The 21,002-nt window shown below is 37.8% G+C and overlaps 2 protein-coding genes across 2 annotated transcripts; one reads left to right on the top strand and one right to left on the bottom strand.

The window, feature by feature from the left end:
* Positions 1-7,780: 7,780 nt before the first annotated feature.
* LOC142626357 (uncharacterized) lies at positions 7,781-12,879 on the top strand. The gene is made up of 13 exons (XM_075800180.1): positions 7,781-8,098; positions 8,221-8,290; positions 8,405-8,515; positions 8,763-8,872; positions 9,147-9,459; positions 9,539-9,616; positions 9,707-9,757; positions 9,880-9,969; positions 10,417-10,533; positions 11,315-11,375; positions 11,536-11,623; positions 12,210-12,284; positions 12,487-12,879. Exons 3-12 carry the CDS (start codon positions 8,471-8,473, stop codon positions 12,259-12,261), a joined length of 1,005 nt encoding a protein of 334 aa, XP_075656295.1. The 5' UTR covers positions 7,781-8,098; positions 8,221-8,290; positions 8,405-8,470; the 3' UTR covers positions 12,262-12,284; positions 12,487-12,879.
* Positions 12,880-15,335: 2,456 nt separating this feature from the next.
* Positions 15,336-16,598, bottom strand: LOC142625257 (uncharacterized). The gene is made up of 2 exons (XM_075798946.1): positions 16,055-16,598; positions 15,336-15,958 (listed from the first exon to the last, which is right to left on the bottom strand). The coding sequence occupies exons 1-2, from the start codon at positions 16,596-16,598 to the stop codon at positions 15,336-15,338; spliced, it is 1,167 nt and encodes a 388-aa protein (XP_075655061.1).
* Positions 16,599-21,002: the final 4,404 nt, after the last annotated feature.

Raw genomic sequence — 21,002 nt, 5'->3', positions numbered from 1 at the left:
CGGATCATTTCAGCATGTGAAAAATAAGGTTCTGAACTTGCAACTTAAACTGGTATTTTGATAATGACTTTACTAGAGTTAGGGTTTCTTCACAAATTTCTATTCACAATTATATCACTGACCTTGATCTATTTAATTGCTTTGTAATTACAAGTATGAAATATGTATGTGAAGAATCAATGGTGGATGGAAGTGTTTCTAAAAATTTTGTGAAAATGGCATTTGTCTAAGGGGTTCTCTTACAACAACAACAAAAAAAAAACAGCAAAACTCTCCCTTTGATTGTATAAATGGTTTTTCTTTTAGCCTTAAATTTCTTGTGGAGGTTTTTCTTTTTACTTTTTGGTCATGTTTTGTGTGGTACTCTGTTTTATCTGTACAACTTAAAGGGTCATTAGGACTTAAAGTAGTCTTCCAAATCGAATCATTAGGACTAAAAAACTTTAACAAAAGGATCACCAAAATAGAGATAAGGCAATGATATAGTTGATTGGACCTTGACCAAGTTTGAGGAATTCTCACATTAAAGTCTAAACCTAGAATTTACCTTAACTGTGGGATCTGTTTGCAGATTGAAAACCATATGCCAATAAAACTCATGTGACATTGGGAAAGCATCCTAGTGTATAGATAAAGTGAGCCAATGATAGATTGTTCATTGTGTAATTAATAAAACTTTAAAATTTGTGCTCAAGTTAGGACTTGATTTTTTGAAAAAAAAATTATCAGTAAGCTTTTGGCCCCAAGAAAACTTGGCACTTATGTTTAGTGGTCTTTATTTTTAACTTTTTCCCTTGCCACTCATCTATCAACATCCTCATTTGAGGTCTGGCAATTTCATGGACAATTATTCTTTTAATCACCTGTGGCTTGCCTTACAGTATATGCAACTTTATTCTGTATATGATGAAAAGTACTAAAAGAAGTTCTGACATGTCCACCTTGAGTTGACTTGGAGACCTTTAAGGAATGGTCCTGTCCTGTTAGATGTTATGTTTATTTTAAGTATTTAAACTCACCTTGAGTTGTTGATCTTAAAATCACGTGGGTGAGGTTATGTAGCGACTGGAGAATTTCTTGACACAAGAAATGTTATAGGCAGGACCTCACAAAATAGTGGGTATTCATCTCCAATTTTCCAATATGTTGCCTATGATAGAGTGATTTCTTGTAAGCTTGCCAATTGTTTCCTCATATATGTTGCCTATGTTGCCAATTTTTTCGTTAAGCAATAACGACTATACTAACTGTATTGGCAATAACGACTAGGTTGATGACAGGGTGGGTGAATGACTATCTTTTCCCTAAGTAGAATCCTAGGTTTTTAACACAACTTATAAGGAAAAAGCTCTCAAAAGGAACACTATCACCACTAGCTTGCAATATCATCTCAATAGAAAGAAATACAGCAAAAAGCCTTATGGTTTTGGAAATTGTTGGGGGATAAACATTGCTCCTTGCAAATGTTCTCAAGGTCTTGTCAGAAGTTGAGCCTCCTAAGGAAATTGTAGAAATGCCTCTCAATTTTTCTTTAAAAAAAAAATTGTATTGGCAGGCAGTATCAAATACCATATATGAAAAGCACTTTGAGACTTGGTGCTATAAGTGCTCCCAATTGATTTTTTAAATATAGCATATGGGACAAAGAGAAAAACATTGAGATGGCAATGCTAGAAGATTCTATCCCCTAGAGATTAGGAAATTGCAAAATAAGAAGTATGATAATGAGAATGTGTTTTACTTTCTACAGTAGAATCCAACTGTCACAAATGGAACTTGCTTATGCATTAGATACAGAATTAGGATTCCAAACAGCCAAAAGTTTACATTAACTTGTGTGGTTCCTTCAAAGAATGAACCTATAGACAAATAAATATGCTGGGGAGGGCAAGGAGGTTAGAAGAAGCAGAGAAGATGGCATTAGAAATACCTGCTGAGATTCTTAATGTTGTGATTTGGAGGACGCTTTTGGGTGCTTGTAGCTTTCATGGTAATGCTGAGATGGGTGAGAGGGTAACCATGAAGATATTGGAGATGGAGAGGGCATATGGAGGCGATTATGTACTCATGTCGAACATCTTTGCAGGTGTTGGAAAGTTCGGAAATGCTGAGAGGTTAAGAAAAATGATGGATGAGAGGAATGTCTTAAAAGTTGTAGGCCACATTTTGGTTTAACTAAAGGAAAAAATGGGTGATAATGGTTTGTACAGATTCTGCCTATAGCTCTAAAAGCTGGGGGCAGTACAGAAGAAATCACATGTGAGGAATTTTCAGAAGATGTACTAAATGGTTATAGTGTCCCAGATTAGCATTACACAGAGACCTAAAAGATATATCAGATCAGTACCTTTTCTCATAAGCCTGAAGCACAAGACACAAGTATTTAGTAAATTTTTTTTCAAGATGTCAGAGACAAAGAAGAAAGATCATTTGGTGTAAAAACTATTTAATTCTTACTTATCAAAAAACAAAAGGATGATTGCAGAAAGAGCTCTTGAAGTTTATGCCAATTTGTTTAACACCTTGAACCCTTTTGTGTGTATCTATTGATAGTTAAACTGTGTGGCTTTTCCCTCCCTATTGTAATATATTTGTGTCTCTCATGGCTAATTGAGTGACTTTTTGTGGTCATGTCGCCCCTATGTTTTATGCAGGATGCTTATGTTTCTTATAATGTAATGACTTATGGGGAAAGCTGATTTTGTGTGTACTGCTGTGGAGTTTTAGGCTACTATTAATGCGGAAATAGATTAGAAAATAAAAAATCAGAAAAAACAATTACATGTGGTGTGCATGACTCTGTTTTGTGTTGATTTTCCTGTTGGCAGGTCTATGGGCATAGAGTGCCACTATTTGAAACTATTGGAAATTCTTTTAGAATCAGAGAGGGAGAGAGCTTAGGATCATAGGTAAAAATAGCCAAAATTTTACCCTATGTTTGGATGGAGGGAGAGGAAATATAATTGTTTTTAGACACACTATGAATTACATTTTTAAACTTTTAGCACTACTTCAAAAGTATATTAAATAAAAGGCAGAAATAAACTTGACTCTATAATTTGGAACAACTGATAAGGCAGTCACTTAAGTCCTTCCGTCCATTACTGTGAAACTTCCTAAAATGACATTGCTTCACATGTTACACATTAAAAAAAATAATTATAGAGATTATTTTATTAACTTAAACCAAACAAATGACAACTTTTAATCTTAGTGGACTAAAATGACAATTGATTAATGTTAATAAACTAATTGAAAATTGATCAAAGTTATAGATCGTAAAGTGTATTTTAGCCTAAATAAAATCTCTATTTAGATAATCTAGTCGGATGGTAAGTTGGACATAACATGAGCCTTGTATGTGAGATTAACATGTCATGGTAGCCAGACATTGAGTGGTGCAAGCCTCAGGCTTCTTGAAATTCAAGGTAATACATCAAGGTTGTGCATATTCCTTTTTCTTGGCTCCCAAAACCTTGCACAGTCCTGAGTTTAAGGTTGTGCCTCTTAATCATCTATGTAATCAATAATAGATATCTATCCAGTAAAACTAAGGTTGTGCCTCTTCCAGCTTCCTTAGCCTTGGCTCCCAAACCTTACACAGATACAAACACACACATGCACACTCACAAAAGTGGTGCGTGAGACTCCTTAAGACTTAACATTTACTCAATCATAATGGAATTGATTAACTTTGATATGATTTCTATCCCAACATGAAGGAGGTTTTTCTTTTTTAAAATTAAAGCAATGTGTCATTTCACAGTCACCTTCATGATAGTTTGTAATATTGTATCAGTTCTACAACAATTAAGGATAGTGGAATACATTTCTCAAACAGAATATATACCATAAAACTTTAAGAATTTTTTTTTTCCTTTCTTCATGTGTAACACATAACTAATCAAGACAATTTACCGATCAAAAAAGAAAACACTAATCAAGACAATTTAATTTAAAAAAAACTGAAATTTGTAAATTAATGATGTGCAATGTTAAGGCTCCATTACAAATACATATAAATTGTCACTGAAACAGGATATGTTCACTGAAAAAACTACATAAAATGGTAGAGAAAACATAGGATATCCAAATGACGGAAACTAAATGGAGTAAACTTAATTTAATTTACAAAAGAATTCATTAGAAATATGCTTAATTTAGATCATTTGGGAAAGATCATGAAAGTGAAAAACTGGTCTTTATGTAGTAATGATCACAAACTAGTTAATGAGATCATATTGTGTTCATTCTTTTATTTTGAGATATTTGACAAAAAAGTTGAGATTTTGCTTTCTCAATGATCTTAAATCACTAAGATTAAGAGCAATTAAATCCTTCACAGATTTGTGCACTATTTTTCTATTTGGCTTGCATCACATGCTGCTGGATCCTGCTTACAATTATTCCAGTGTCTATGGGGAAAAAAATAGAAGATTGTTTTTCTTTTTGTTTTCAATGTATATTACGTGCTAATTGCTTATCATTCTTGTGCAGTATGGCTGCTGCAAATGCTGGACAGATTGACCACGCACAGCCTGGCCCCATTGACCAGTCGGTGTTGACGTTGCAGGCCAATCATCGGTTAGAAGTTATTTGGAATGGGCAGGTAAAGCACAACACTAAATATTTAACGAATGTACACGCATTCATGTAGTTTATGTACATGCACTTGCTGTCATATATTAATCCATGGTTTTGTTCTGTGCAGGATCCAGGGTCCCTTAAATGCCGTGTCTGTACTAAAGAGTTCTCCGATTGAGAGCCAATGGTGGACGACCGAGTCGTTGACATCATTAAGGCACTTGGTTTGGAGGGACTCCTCAGGACCCTAGGTAGAGAGATTGACCACGGTCTGATAACGACCTTAGTGGAGCGATGGCGGCAGGAGACTCACACCTTCCACATGCCATATGGTGAGGTCACCATCACATTGCAAGATGTAGAGGTTCTTCTCGGGCTTCCTGTTGACGGCGAGGTCATTACAGGGAGCACGCAAAAAGAATGGGAGAATGTGTGTGACGAATTTCTTGGCTTCCGACCTGTAAATAATCAGAGAAAGGAACTTCATGGTCAGAGGATTCTCATCCAACGGCTTTTGGAAGCTGTTGCCAATCCATTACCGCCTAATGCCACAGAGGATCAGTTGCATAAGTACGAACGATGCTACATCCTAGCGCTACTAGGGGACACAATCTTCATGGACAAATCCGGTGATAGGGTGCATCTAATGTGGGTGCAGCAGTTGGAAGACCTTCGCAACCCACGAAGGTACAGTTGGGGAAGTGCTTGCCTTGCATGATTGTACCGAGAGTTATGCAGGGCAAGTGATAAGAAAGCTATTCAGATTGGTGGGTGTTTGCTGTTGGTCCAGTATTGGGCATGGGCCAGGTTCCCATATTTGTGCCCGACAATTGAACATGGCCCGCAAGTGGGTGCTTATGGTCCTCCAGTGCGTGTCCATTGTCCCTGAAGTAAGTCTCTACCTCATACACGTCATGTGACTTCAATTTATTTATTTGAAAAGCTTCTAAGAATTATTTAAGTCAATATTAAACAATTTTAAACAGAGGTTATACACTATAATTTTGTGTCAAATTTCCTAAATTATATGATTCGGTTAATATGATCTCTTGTTCTGGATTGTAGGTGGTTGTGGGTCCCAAACAAGAAAAACAGGCCCGCCCACATCTTCCTGGACAGGTATCGCAAGCAAATAGCTTCAATGTTGCCAGGCCAGGTATGAAAATGCCTTACTTAACATGTTTAGGAACAAGATATAGGTTTGGTGAACTTTGACATATAAACATTGTTGCCTAATGTGTTGCGTACTTGTTTTTTGGCCATTGTAGGTGGTGTGGTAGCCGTATGAAGCTGAATTCGAGGACCTTCCGCCGTGGTGCGTTGCAGGGAGGGCCGTGTGGACGGCAACGGTGCCACTTGTATGTTTCCACATAGTAGAGAAACATACACCGGATCGTGTCGTTCGTCAATTCGGGATGATCTAAGAAATTCCTTGTAATGTTGACACCGATACAGTGCTTCATGCCATTGATTTGAGGGGGAAGGTTGGTGTTGATTGGATGCGGAAACATGCTGCACATATTACAGAGTGGGGTAATCGCCTTCAACAGCGCTGTGAAGCAGTGCTTGGTGATATGCCTCCACAACACGAGTACTTCGATTGGTACAAAAGGGTAACTTGGAGGTTCATCAATGTCCTCGGTGCTAGATTGATTATAATGGTAACTTTTCCATTTGTTGAATTTTTAATTAGCATTTTCTCTACTCTATGCGCTAGCTACATCTTTAATAGAAAAGATAATTTAAATTTACTTAAAGGTAACACTTGGTCTCCCTATAATTTGCAATTATTACTAGCAGAACCAATTCAAAACCAACGTTTATTTTATTATCGATTGCCATTGTTCAATTGGTATTGCATTACTAATATACCTGGTTTTTTCATGTTAGATTGAAGGATACGCCCGTTTGTTGAGGCGCCACTCAGTGGGCACGGAGGACCACAAGGACATTACTGATGTGCTAAAGGCAGTGCAAGAGATTGGCTGTGTACAACCTCCTATCCCTGAGGCCCCGAATGAGGAGGCAGCTACTCCTGTGGCAGCGCCTACTCAAAGCCCAAGCACGAGTAGAGCTCCTGTTGGACGTGGCTCTCGTTCGTTGTTGCTACCCCGAGAGTTGTCCCTACTCCCGATCCCCACCCATCCACCCCAAATCCATCCCCTAGCCCCACCATCCCCTCACCCATCCCACATCCATCCCCTAACCCCACCACCATCCCTTCACCCACTCCACATCCATGTCTTGGGTCTGACATCCGTCCACCCACCCCACGGTCATTTCCTGAGCTGTCACCCATTCCATCCTTTGACTTGGGTCTTGATCCAACCCCTCCTGACATGCACACGCAGCCACCCTCCCACAGTACATCCACTAGCCCTTCTTCGGGCATTGACCCATCCCATGTTCAGGCTGAGCAGCCTGTTGGGTTACCTGCTGAGCCAGTAGGTAGGCCGAAACGCATATCAAAGGCACCTCCTTGTGGGACAGGGGGGCACAAACATGGACACAATGCTGGGCCCGAGGCATCTGACGAAGGACATGCAAGACCTCCTCTTCATTATACGCGACGGCGTAAGGTTCAAAAAAGGTAATTAGACAGAAGAGACACAAAGATTTCTATGTTAGATAGGCACATATTTCACATATTTGTCTTATGTTTATTATGGTTAATATGATTTGTATTAACTACTACTTGGTGTTCTCTAATACTTAATGTTAAAGTGTATTGCTAATAATAGTTGCTATCGTGTTTTTTTTTTTTTAATCATGTCAGTGTGTGTTTTGACTTGTCTTGCTTCCTCTCCTTTTTGTTTACATTTGTAATTGGTTTTCACTTATGAAACCAAAAAAAACATTTTTATTTGATTTTCTTGTTAGCATCAATTTTCAAATCTACTTGACATTCAGTAGCAGTGATATGAGCCTCATGTCTTAAACAGGCAAGAATAGCGCTCCAATGGAGGAGATTTCTTAAGAATGCAGAAACAGCAGTACAACAACAAGTGTGGTCTTTGTGCTGAAGAGGTATTGTGCAAACTCATCAACATTCATGGGATGGGCTTTTGGTTAGGCTTTTGGTTAGGCATTTTACACTTGGGAGAGGGGTATAAAGAATGCTTGTAGTGTACGTTCAATTAAGGTTCTTCAGATATAAGAAATTTGGATTTGGTCCCTAAAATTGAAAAAAATGAACAATTCTGTCCCTCTATCTATGGGTCAGTTTGATCTTCATTACTTAAATATGGGGCTGGTTTTGATTTTGGTCCCTTAAATATGCGGTTGGTTTGATTTGTTGAAAAATGGGTACCTTAGGAAGTCATGCAGGGGCACACCATATTGCTCATTAGTCACCTAGACAGGAAAAGAGGTGTTTGTACAATTGGGCATGTGGGGATTGGAGAAATGAATTTATTTTAAGTTGGTTTTGTGACAGGAGGAAATACACGAGTTGCTTCTAAGTTTTGTTGAAGCAGGAGATATTGTTGTGAGACTTAAAGGAGGGGATCCACTGGTGAGTTCTCTGTAAATGTTTTACTGGGCAATGTAGTGGTATTAGCCCAGAGATGTAATGTGAATGTGCTCTGTTGTGCAGTTGTTTTTTTTTTCCCCTGAAATATGTTGTTGGGGTTTTAGGTTTTTGGGAGAGGTGGGGAGGAGATGGATTTTTTGCAGCAGCAAGGGATTCAGGTGAAAGTAATTCCAGGTATGCCATAGTGGAGTGGTCTCTTAAATCTCATTATTAAGATGAAACTTTTAATATAGGAGAAGTTGAATGCTCAACATTTTGTTTTCTGCATATTGTGGTTTGTGATTGTAGTTGCTAGAGTGTTTGGCTATCATCACTTTTGTGGGTGGAAATGACACAGAGGAAACGGAAAAGTCAATGCAAATAATGTGGCAAGTGGTTCATCCAAAACTGAGTTGCAATGTAAATATTCTGCTCAATACTTTATAATTCAAAGTTTCGTTGCTATTTCACTTGTGCCTATGGCTTAGTTCATATTTTTCAATTTCATTCCTACTTTGAAGTTAGTCTATTTGGTTTGCAGCTTCATTTTTTTGAGGCTTTATATGATGAATAGGATGTGACATACAATCTTATAACATTAATCTAGGATATTACTTGTTTTGGTTGTTGGCCTTGTTACGTGAATTAATTTTGTTTCACATTTCAGGTTGTTGCAACCAAACCTTCAGCAACAGTTATAACTGCAGTGGTGCCTGCTTCGTCCTTTCTGCTGACTACTATGACTGGATTGAAACTAAACCCCAAACATTGGCAGGAGTAAGTCATCCATTTTTGTCTAGAACTCTATTTTGTGTTGCAATCCTATAGTGGAAGTTGATTTTCCACAATTCACACCCACAGTGCAAACCTACACCATCTGATTATTGGCACCTTAGAAGGTTATGTTTGCTACCCAACTAGTGCTAGAGCCTTGTCAGAGATGACATCTGCACAATGTAGATGCCATTGAACAGAAAAGCCCAAAAGTGCTGCTTGGCTGCTTGCCAACTTAATAAAGAAAAACAGCTTATATCTTTGGGAAATGTTGCAGGTCTATATCATATTTATCAAGTCTCCTAGACAAGGATGACCGGTCTGTACGCATTGCTGCTGGTGAAGCGCTTGCTCTAATTTTTGAGATAGGAAGTGTGGAGAAGTTTTCTGGGGAAGTTAAAGGTTCAATTGATGTCTCAACTCCAGAAGGAAGTAAAAACCGGGAAGGATTTTCGCTTGTACAAGGTTTGAAGGGCAAAATTATAAATAAAGTAAGAGACCTTTCCGCTGAGGCAGGTGGTAAAGGTTCTGCCAAGAAAGATCTTAACAGCCAACGGAACTTGTTTCGGCATATTTTGGATTTTTTTGAGGTACTTATATTGTTATCTACAAACCTAGATGTCATATTTTTCATGTGGGGTTCAATACTGATTGTACTTACTATATTAGGATGGCTATAGTCCTAAGAACACAGTGAAGATTGGTGGAGAATCATTAAACACATCATCATGGTATCAAATGATACAGGTTCTAGTTTTACCATCATTTCCTCCTCGTTTATATATTAATGTGAGTGTCCCCAACTTCAAATGTTCATATCCGTCCAAATTTTTACAGTTAAACTTTTTGAAGCGCTTTCTTGGGGGAGGCTTCATTAGGCATATGCAGGTTTGTTTCCTTCCCCTCATGGTCCTCTGTCATCTTCTAGATTTTCTTCTTGTCTATTGTCAAATTAATTGCTCATCTGAATGATCATGGGAATTTTTGCTTTGGGCAAATTCTGAAAACAGGAAAACGAATTCCTTCAAGATGTCTTTGGGTTCACACCAAAGAAAAAGCATCTTCTAGATGATGAATATCGTATATCTAGTACCGATAAGGTTGGTTCTTATCAATTCCTCCTAGCTGCATGTACCTCATTGCTTTGTGTTATCTTTGGAGGGATAAGCTCATATGCATCATTTTTAAATGGTTACCTTTTCCATATTGTTTATGTAACTTTTTCGTTAGATATTTAATCTTTTTTTTTTCTCTCTTTTTAAATATGATTGAATTATACATTACTAATTCTTACAACAAATGTTTTAAATTTCTAATATCTGATTGGCAATCCTGAAGCCACTGCCTTGTGTTGTTATCACACTTGTATGCATCATTGCTGACCCAATAGACATATATTCTATTAACATAGAAATTTCTTTTGTTTTCCTTACTCTACTTTGAGGAAAAGCTCTATTTCTGAACACTAAGTTCTGTTCCCAACCTAAAAAATGCTTTTACTCATTGCATGAGTCTGGCCAACTTACTGATTGGATTTTTGTCAACAGGGTTATGCACTGCTTATATCTGTCGATGGACTGCATCAGTTGCACATCCTCATATTTTTCTTAGCAGTCTTTCACGTGCTGTATAGTTTTATCACAATGATGCTTGGAAGACTAAAGGTAAAGGAACTTTTAAAAAAAAATATACTTCCAATGTTATGACATCTGCTAGGAATGCTTGGAACCTTTGGGCATAATATGCTGGTTCTCACCTTTTGCTACCTCTCAATTCATTTGAAATCAAATTATGACTGGATAATCATGCATTTTATTTTGGATGGAAGATGATGATAAGGCCTCTCAAAGAATGCTATAATCTTTTGATATCTTTGCTTTGGGCAGGAGGGTCTCAACCATATTGTCGAGTACAGTTTTGTGTGGCTGCATGTTTTATATTGATTATTTAGAAATGTAGGATAGATACTCTCTTTGTTTTGGTTTAAATATATGTATTCTTGCTCCATTTTGTATATTTGGCTCATTTCAGCCTCTGTGTTGTCCCCTTACATTTATTCGTAGTAATGGCAACAAATAAAAAAAGAACACTAGATTGGTGGTTTGAAATTTAAATCTATGGAAAGAATGCCACCAAGATGGATTGATATGGTTAGGATATGAATCATCTGTAATTTGTTTATAATAAAACCAAATTTGAACGACATGAAGTGGACAGACCCCCTTCTTGTTGTTCAAGACTTGATATCTGGCTGCATAACAGGAAACAAAGAGAGCATGGCTAAAAGGCATCAATTTGCCCAAAAGTTCTGTATGACATCTGAAATATAAAGAAACGTTTTACCTGAGTGTGCCTTGATAATCAACTTATAGTGGTCATGTTAAATATTGAATAAACCGTACATTCGATTATATCTAATGGTTTCCTCAATGTTTGTTTGTGCAGATTCGTGGCTGGAAGAATTGGGAGGAGGAAACCTCATCCCATGACTATGAGTTTTCAAATGGTATGTCACCCCATGACATAGAGATAGTTTGTTGGCCATGTATTAGCTTGGAAGTTGCATTTCCTCAGACTTGAGGAAATGACATCCTGAAATTCAGCTGTCAATAGGTGGGTGTATGTGCCTTATTGGAAGCTAAACTTCTATGCATATTTATGTGCAGATCCTTCAAGATTATGCCATCTCATCAGACCTCATTTGTTAGAGCACACACCAGTTTGTGGACAAGGATTCCTTTCTTCTTTTATGTGGTAAGAAATGTCTTTACTAACTGGCACATCTTGATTTTTGTTATGTTATTTACATTGTTATGGTATGAGGTAAAAATGGCCTAATGCCATGGACTGGGACATCTCAATTGTGAGTGCAATAGTTGAAGTTATGCCAATAAGATGACTGGATGAGCTTCACTAATACTAAGATGGCTGGGTAAGAATTTAGGAAGATTAAAATTATAAATGACTAGATTTGTGAGACCTAAGGGCCAAGGGGTTGCACTAAAGAAAGAGAGAGTATGGGTTTGGTGACTTGGTAATGTGCTATGAAGGCCAGTCATTGGCCAATAAGAGGAAATGATGCTAAGTGGTTCTAGTTGAAGGAATTACACAGAAATGCAAAACCTCTGCACCCAATACTAAAAATGGTCAGAGACGAGATATAAAATTTGGGGGAATTCACTTATACCTTAGATCTAGCCTGCAATAGTTAGACTGGAACCGCAACAAAAGCTTGTCTCTGTTTAGATTACAGTATATTAAAACTACAATTTTTGGTGTTGTGGCTATGTATATCTTTTTATATTGACAGTGAACTTATTAAAATATTTATGTTTGGCAGGGATGCTTCTTTCGGCAATTTGTTAAGTCTGTTAGTAAGTCTAACTACTTAACCTTGCGCAATGGATTCATCACTGTAAGTTTTTGTTTCAGTATTTCAGTATTTCTAGTAAAATATGTCACCAATTTTTTTTTGGATTATTGTAAATGTTCCAATATGAATTCAATTAGACAAATTCTTTTTGTTGAAGAATATGATTTGTTAGTTTTTGTATGCAACTTAGTGTAGTACAAGTTACAACTGAACTAATGTATTTTTTTTTTAATAATGTTATTAGGGGTTTCTAGTGAACATCATGGTACAAGAAAAACATGTCATTTACGAATTCCTGTGGCATGGACTTTGATGTGGGAATGAGTAAAGAAGGATATCTCAGTGCAAGAAAAGAAGGATATCTCAAAACAATGATTTTTTGTTGTGTGAGCTTTCTAGAGATATTGAAGCTATGTTACCTACTTTGAGGTCGGCTGATTATTATATGAAGCCCTGCTTGAAGGAGTTACCTACCCAGTTGTGTTTTTATTTTTTATATTTCTTGGTGGAAAAAAAATCCTTAATTCTTAACTGCCATTTGCAAGCACTTGTATAGGTCATGAATTATGTTTAATTTCTTGCTCCTTACATCACTTTCAGTATTAAGAAATTCCCTTAATTAAAATTTTTTATTTCCCCTGTTTTGTTCATTATTGCCTTCCAATGTTATTACAGCATAACGAACTTATTAAGATGTGCAAGTGGGCTGATCTTCCGCATTATATCCTGTATGAAATTGACTACCGGCTATCTTTCTTTGATGATATCTTCGTTGTTGGTGCTATCTACAAATCATGGCAATCAGTTGTTAATTCATTGGAGAAACCTCCATTACCTCCTAAATGTCCTTGGATTATGCTTGCCGAAGATGATTTCAACTTGCCTGAGCTTGTTGGAAGAAAATGCTTTGGAACATCTTTTGGATGGTTGCTCGCTATTGGCACCGATTTACAAATGATCATCAGCCTACCTTTTGCCGCCAATTCCCGTATGAAATGGAGCCTGAAGGACTTCGTGGTATATTTGTTTTTAAGTGTGTTTTGTCAAGGAGTCCGTGGAACTCAGAAACTCATATCAACCATGTGTTGTATTATTTAATTTGAATTAGAACTTAACAATCTCTTCATCTACTATCATTAGATGAAGGAAAGATGGAATTGAAACTCTTAAATCCTCCTTCGGGTGAATAGATGTTTGATAAAATATCGGTAACAGCATTGTTCTGACTTCACAAACAAATATGCATTTTGTTTGACAAGAGTGATTAAAAAAAAAATGGAGCGAAAATGAAGGAGATGGGCAACAAGGGATTCTTGATGGCATTAAAACAAAGAGAAAATTTGCAACTTTTTGTGCCACAACTTTTTATACCTAGATTGAAAGTGGTGGAGAAAAAATAATAAGTCTATGTAATAGTTTAGCTATATCGAAATGTGGCAAAAGTTACGGCACAAAAGTTGATGGCATTAAGATAACTTATTTTTATATTATTTATTTTTATATTATAAGAGGTGCTCTTATCATCATATTAAGACACTAATTAATTTTTGGTGGTCACAATTTAAATTTTATATCTTTATTTAAGAGATTTTACCTGCTAGGAACTCTTCTTTTTGGTTCTAGACTTTTTCTCAAAAATAAAAAAGTTACTAGTTTGGTTCATTTTATTTTGTTTTTAATAAAATTTAAATCCTATGATTTAAGGTGGTTTGGTTTCAAAATAAATCTTACAATTGTAAAAATTGTAAACTAAACTATTTAATTCCAGGAGTCTCAAATTACCCATTGAAAGTTTAAGATAGATAGGTACTATAATTTGATATTTCAGTGTTGTTAATTTGAAATATAGTTTTGAGAAAAAAAAAAAAACCAACATAACTCGAGTATTAAACACTCGATTTACATTGTAAATCGAGTCTTAGACACTCGAGTTCTATTCAGTACTCGAGTTCCCTAGCAGCGAGTACGCCAGACAGAGAGTTCAAAAATATTTACGGCGAACTGCCACTGGAAAAATTCCCAGTGGAAATCGAGTCTCTGAAACTCGATTTCCATTTTAGTGGTTTTTTGGTAAATAAGTCCTATACAAATCGACTTTTTGTAGCTCGATTTGTACTAGCAGTATTTACCATTATGCCATCCGATTAAAAGTCGAGTATTAGACACTCGATTTCCATCAGTGGAACTCGAGTTCAATACCAGTGAGTACGCCAGACAGAGAGTTCAAAAATATTTACGGGCAACTGCCACTGGAAAAATTCCCAGTGGAAATCAAGTCTCTGAAACTTGATTTCCATTTCAGTGGTTTTTTGGTAAATAAGTCCTATAAAAATCGAGTTTTTGTAGCTCGATTTGTACTAGCAGTATTTACCATTATGCCATCCGATTAGAAATCGAGTTTTAGACACTCGATTTCTACTGGGTTTTTTCTTTTTTGTTGTTACACTCTTCCCCTGCAGTAGTATACCAGAATTTTTTTTTTCTTCCCTTGCAGCTGTAAACCAGATCCAGAACACATCACATGGGCAATGTATACAAACATTGATTGAAGAGTACATTGAATGCAAGAAATTGGATGAAAATAGTTACTGGGCATGGGCAGTATAGTTGCCCTCTTAGCTACAGACTATACAAATTTAACCAGAGTACATCCGACATACAATCTGATAACTAGCTATCATTGCTTCAAACAAGGCCCCTATGGTTGAACTTGCCGAAGTAAGTGCTACTAATGCCAAAGTACTACGGTTGCTGGCATTATAGGCAAAAGTTGCACAACGCAACTAATGTAACGAGTACAATGGATAGCTACTACTTCAATTACAACAACATTCAGTAATAAATAAAATAACAACTAAGTCGATACAACATAGTCTACATAGTCGCCTAACACTTGTCCATATTGACACAACATGGTCGCCTAGCACTTGTCCATACCGAAGATAACCACAACTCCCACGTACAATGCCATTCCAAAATCGAGCCTCCGCTCGCCTGAAAAACATTAGAATGCGGTTGTTAGTTCCTAAATGCGAAGAACAAAAACCGAATAAGATTCTGAGCATATTATATCAAAACAACAAAGGCACTTGCCTAGTTTGCAGCACTACCGCCTGTCGAAGCCCCACGGGAACCGCTTGTTGAACCCCCAAGGGAATTGGGACATCTTCTGCGGTTATGCCCCTCTTCATGACACACTCCGCATCGCTGCCTCGGTTGAATCTCCCTCAAGTCCGAATCTGGGTTCCGGCTTCCTCGTTTTCGCCGTACCCCATCCATTTCATTTCTTATTCTTAACTTCACAGGACGACCTTTGGCCCATAACAGGCTTGGGTCAGGCACCCACCGTGGTCCGCGAACGTCCCTCCACAATGACTCTGACTTTGGCACCACAAATTGATGTGAATATGTGTGAATGGCGTTCTCCAAACTGTAACATGGGTCAATATAGTTGGTCGCATTGAGATGCAATTGTTGCAAAACTTTAATTGCATGTGAACAAGGGATCTTAATGTTTTGCCACTTTTCACAACCACATGTTCTAGCAAATACGCGCACTTCATGATTGTGGTTTCCCCCTCCACCTCTATGGTCGTTGTACAGGGTAACCACTTGATATACACCAGTTTCATGATTAAATTCCCTCACAGTGTGTCCTGAAGTTTTCTGCAAATTTGTGTTATAGATCCCCATTGCATAATCACTCCACACCTTACCTTGAGAGCGATCAGAAGTAATTTCTTTATGTTGATCATGGAAATATGCAACAAGTTTGCACCAAGTGAACTCAACCATTGCAGCAATGGGCAAACCGCGGGCACCTTTAAGTACCCCATTAAAGCACTCAGAGATATTGGTTGTCATTGCCTCGTAACGTCTTCCACCATCATGTGACTGGGTCCATTTCTCCACATCCTCACTCATTAGATATGTGTATGGCATATAGCGTTCAAGATGGGGGTCATCAGGGTCAACCCTCCTCAGTGCATTAATCTCGACATCCTTAATAGTTTGCATTATGGACTTAAATTTAGCTTCATGAGTCGCATATCCAGCTTTCAAGGCCAACGCCTTTAGAGTCGGGTCATCAAAGTGTGTGTTGAAGTTGCTAGCAACATGTCGAATGCAATATCGGTGATGTACCTGTAACTTTCCGTCATCACCTAAAGGCCACTTTGCAATGGCGCATTTGATACCTTTATGTCGGTCAGAAATAATGCAAATGCCCTCGTCAGGTATCACATGCCCTATCGAATTCCTGAGACACTCTAAAAACCACCCCCAACTAGCCCCTGACTCCTTGTCCACAACAGCAAAGGCGAGAGGCAAAACCTTTTGGTTAGCATCCGTTGCCATTGCAATCATCAACACCCCTCGATATTTACCATACAAATGAGTCCCATCAATACTGATTACTGGCCTGCAATATCTAAATGCAGCAATGCATGGAGCAAATGCCCAAGTACATAGCGCAGTAACGTAGTACCATCTATGGGGCTAGGTATGGTCCAATAGGTGTACTGGGTACCCGAATCCTGATTCAAGTATGCCAACAACAACTTTCGCAACCTTTGGTAAGACTTCTCCCAATCTCCAAATATCTTAGCAATTGCCTTTTGTTTTGCATCCCATACCTTATAGTAAGAGAACTGATGATTATACTTAGTACCTATGTGGCCCCGGAGCTCATCAATACGAGCAGTGTGATTTTGTCACAATTTTCCCACAATTTCTGATGCAACAAAATTAGAATCCATCATTTTACCGTCTCTTTACAGGCCAAAGGGTATACAACTGTGTGGACCCACATAAGACGTGACCATCCACAGACCATTTAATTTAGCCTTCATGAATGCCCCAACGTACCACTTGCAGTTGGTGTCAATGCACACGGCGCACAATTTAGTTTTGGTCGACCTCCGGATTATAAAATTTCTATTATCCTTTGCTACGTATATTATCAATGCATGCTTCACCGCCTTTTTATTTGCAAAAGTCAACCCTTTATTAAAATGCATCCCATCTTCCCAAGTAGAAACAAATGGTATCTGAAGACGTGAAGGATCAACCATATTTTCCCAAGTATTTGTGGAGAATGACTCGGCAGGAGGTGTGTAGTCAGTGGTCGTATTTGTAACATGCTGGACGCCAATATCATCGTCCGCATCACCTTCATCATGGCACTCCATATTTTCCTCTTCAAAATTGGAAGCAAGTTCATGGTCATCTACATCCTTCTCAAAGTCGCCTCGCTCAATCCTCTCTTCGTACTCATCCATATCATCGAGATTTTCATCATTATTTGCAAAATGATCTTCGTCCTCCACCCCTAAATATGTCTCTTGAGGTTGAAGTGTTTCACTAGTATTGGTAGCATAATCTTGAGATGGGAATGTGTAACCTCCCATTGTAGTGCATCCATCATTTAAGGCTGTAAATTGCAAAGATGTAGTTGTTTGTTGCTGCAACTCCTCGACATCAACTTCTGCGAGCAGCTCGGAACTTACGTAGAACTCAGCAGCATTTACTTGGGGCATTTTATGGATCCTATTAAACATGACATTTACATGTTTATCTTCTTTGATCGCCATGTACTTGTAATTTATCCGTTCATGAAGGACTTCTTGTGGGTAACGATAAATAATATTTATGTCATAACAAGTAGGGCTCAAACTCAGTTCTTTCATTATTTTCATCTTCAAATCATTCAATGTCTTCAACTTACGAGGTATCATCATGTAATAGCATTCAATACTCGGCCCTTGAAATGCGAATCCGTCAATCTGTTCAGGATTGAAAAGGGGTCCACCGTAGTATACATTTATGTCAATATTCTTCAGAGATTGTGAACCTATTAGAGTCAAGGGTAATATGTTAGTGACATATTTTAACACAATTACAAAACATTTTTATGTACTCAAAGTACAAAAATTACAACTTCTTACATCCAACACACCCCACATTTGCATATACTCACTCCACATCACATACAAACACACTCAATCATTATCACTTCATACTCAAACAAATAAAAAAACTAAAGACAACACTTACCCCCACTACAAAATTTCAAATCATTCTAACAAAAAAGTAATAACAAATATTAAACCAAACAACAACAAAAATAGCCATGATAAAAGCCTAACAATGCAAATATATCTTAAATATTTTTTACTTCTTATAAAAAAAAAAAAGCCTAGCATATATACACTAACTTGTTACATCATATGCTTGTACAAACCCCACATTAACATATATACTCAATCATTACCATTTGTTTCTAAACAAAAAAAAAAAAATCATTAATCATACTCAAATTAAATAAAAAAAACTAAACGCACAAATATTCAAATCATTCTATCAAAAATATAAAGAAAAATAACAAACCAAACAAAAAAACTAATGATACATACTCATAAAAAACCTAACATTACATATAAGTAACTAACAACTACCCATAAAAAAACCCTAACATTACATATATGTAACTAACAACTATTCAAAAAAAAAAAAAAAAACTAACAACTAGAGAGAGTGTATAAAAACCTTACTTGACATGAGAATGTGTAAATGGAGGGTGAGTTTGATTTGAAGTTTTCTATGAGAGTGAGAGAGAGAGTGAGAGAGGAAGAGAGAGTTGCTGGATTTTTTGGTGTGGCAAACGGCAGAACCCAGAAAATAGGTATTGTAAAATAAAAAGCAGCTGCCCTAACCACGTGGAGGAAAGGGGACCAACCATTGAAAATCGAGTCTCTGAGACTCGATTTTCCTTTTTAAAAACCGAGTCTATAAGACTCGATATCTACTTGGAGTCCCCGTTGATCCAACTAACAACATATAATAGTATTTAATTCTTCACATGTAAATCGACTCTCTAAGAGTCGATTTCCAGGTGGCCGCCACGTGGAAAAGCGCCACATCAGATCTGACCAACCCACACAAATCGAGTATCTAAGAGACGATTTATATGCTCAAAATTGACTCTCTAAGAGTTGAGATGTTAGTATGATATATACTTCCAAAATAGTGCCTACTAACTATATTCTTGAGCAGTTATGGCTAATGGGCCATTTTCCCCTTTAATCCGTCCTTCTTGCAAACTTTTAGTAGTAATTTAGGTACGTCTCATTATACATCTTTCATCCATCCACATTATATATCTTTCATCCGTTCGCCTTGTGGATTTGTTAATAATTAGATGTATTACGTATCTTTCATCCGTCCACCTCGTGGACTTAGCCAATGTATCCGTCTATCCTGTGCACATAAATTTGGATGCTTTTTGACACATCCATTCATTTTGTGGATATATAGTTTATATATCCGTCCACCTTGTGAACTTATAGCATGAGTTGGCATCCATCCACCTTTTGGATTTTATAAAAAATTTTATACTAGTTTGTATCCGTCTGTTCTATGGGCGTAGTAAATTTTGAACACTAGTTTGTATTCATCCATTCTATGGACTTTTATTCGTCCACTCTATGGACTTAGTAAATTTTGGATACTAGTTTGTCACCTTGGTGACTTGGTTCGATGATTTCTATTCGAGTTAATCATCTTTGGAGGATCACTTGGATCATTCGTCACCTAGATCATTCATCACCCTGTAGGTAGGAAGATTTATATCTTTTACCAAGGTATTTGTTAGTGGCTTAGTTCATTCGTCCACCCGTAGGTAGGACTATTGACTAAGGTACTTGTGGGTGGCTGGTTTTGTCCGTTGACTCATTAGTTAGAAGGACTTAGATTTTTTTACCAAGGCACTCGGGAGTGGCTTAGTTCGTCCTTCCTCCCGTAATTAGGAAGACTTAAAATTTTGACCAAGGCACTCATGAGTGGCTTGGTTCATCCTTCCACCCATAGGTAGGACTTAGAATTTTGACCAAGGCATTTGTGAGTGACTTGGTTCATCCGTCTAGCCGTAGGTAGGAAGGCTTAGAATTTTGACCAAGGCACTTGTGAGTGACTTGGTTCGTCCTTCCACCAATGGGTAAGAGACTTATATTACCAAGACACCCATAGAGGGCTTGGTTCCTTCTTCCACCCGTAGGTAGGACTTAAATTTTTTACCAAAGCACTCGTGGATGACTTGGTTTGTCCGTCCACCCGTAGGAAGGAAGACTTAGAATTTTGACCAGGCACTCGTAGGTGGCTTGGTTCGTCCTTCCACCCATGGGTAGAAGACTTATATTACCAAGGCACCTATAGGGGGCTTGTTTCGTCCTTCCACTGATAGGTAGGACTTAAATTTTTTTTTACCAAGACACTCATGGATGGCTTGGTTTGTTTGTCCACCTGTAGGTAGGAAGACTTAGAATTTTGACCAAGGCACTCGTAGGTGGCTTGGTTCGTCCTTCCACCCGTGGGTAGGAGACTTATATTACCAAGGCACCCATAGGGGGCTTGTGTCATCCTTCCACCCATAGGTAGGACTTAAATTTTTTACCAAGGCACTCGTGGATGACTTAGTTCATCCATCCACCCGTAGGTAGGAAGACTTAGAATTTTGACCAAGGCACTCGTAGGTGGCTTGGTTCGTCCTTCCACTCGTGGGTAGGAGACTTAGAATTTCGACCAAGGCACTCGTAGGTGGCTTGGTTCGTCCTTCCACCCGTGGGTAGGAGACTTATATTACAAAGGCCCCATAGGGGGTTTGGTTTGTCCTTCCACCCGTGGGTAGAAGACTTATATTACTAAGGCACCCATAGGGGGCTTGGTTCGTCTTTCCACCCGTAGGTAGGACTTAAATTTTTTACC

Source organism: Castanea sativa, chromosome 2 (assembly GCF_040712315.1).
Source record: "Castanea sativa cultivar Marrone di Chiusa Pesio chromosome 2, ASM4071231v1".
NCBI lineage: Eukaryota > Viridiplantae > Streptophyta > Magnoliopsida > Fagales > Fagaceae > Castanea > Castanea sativa.
This window is presented reverse-complemented; position numbering and strand designations above follow the sequence as displayed.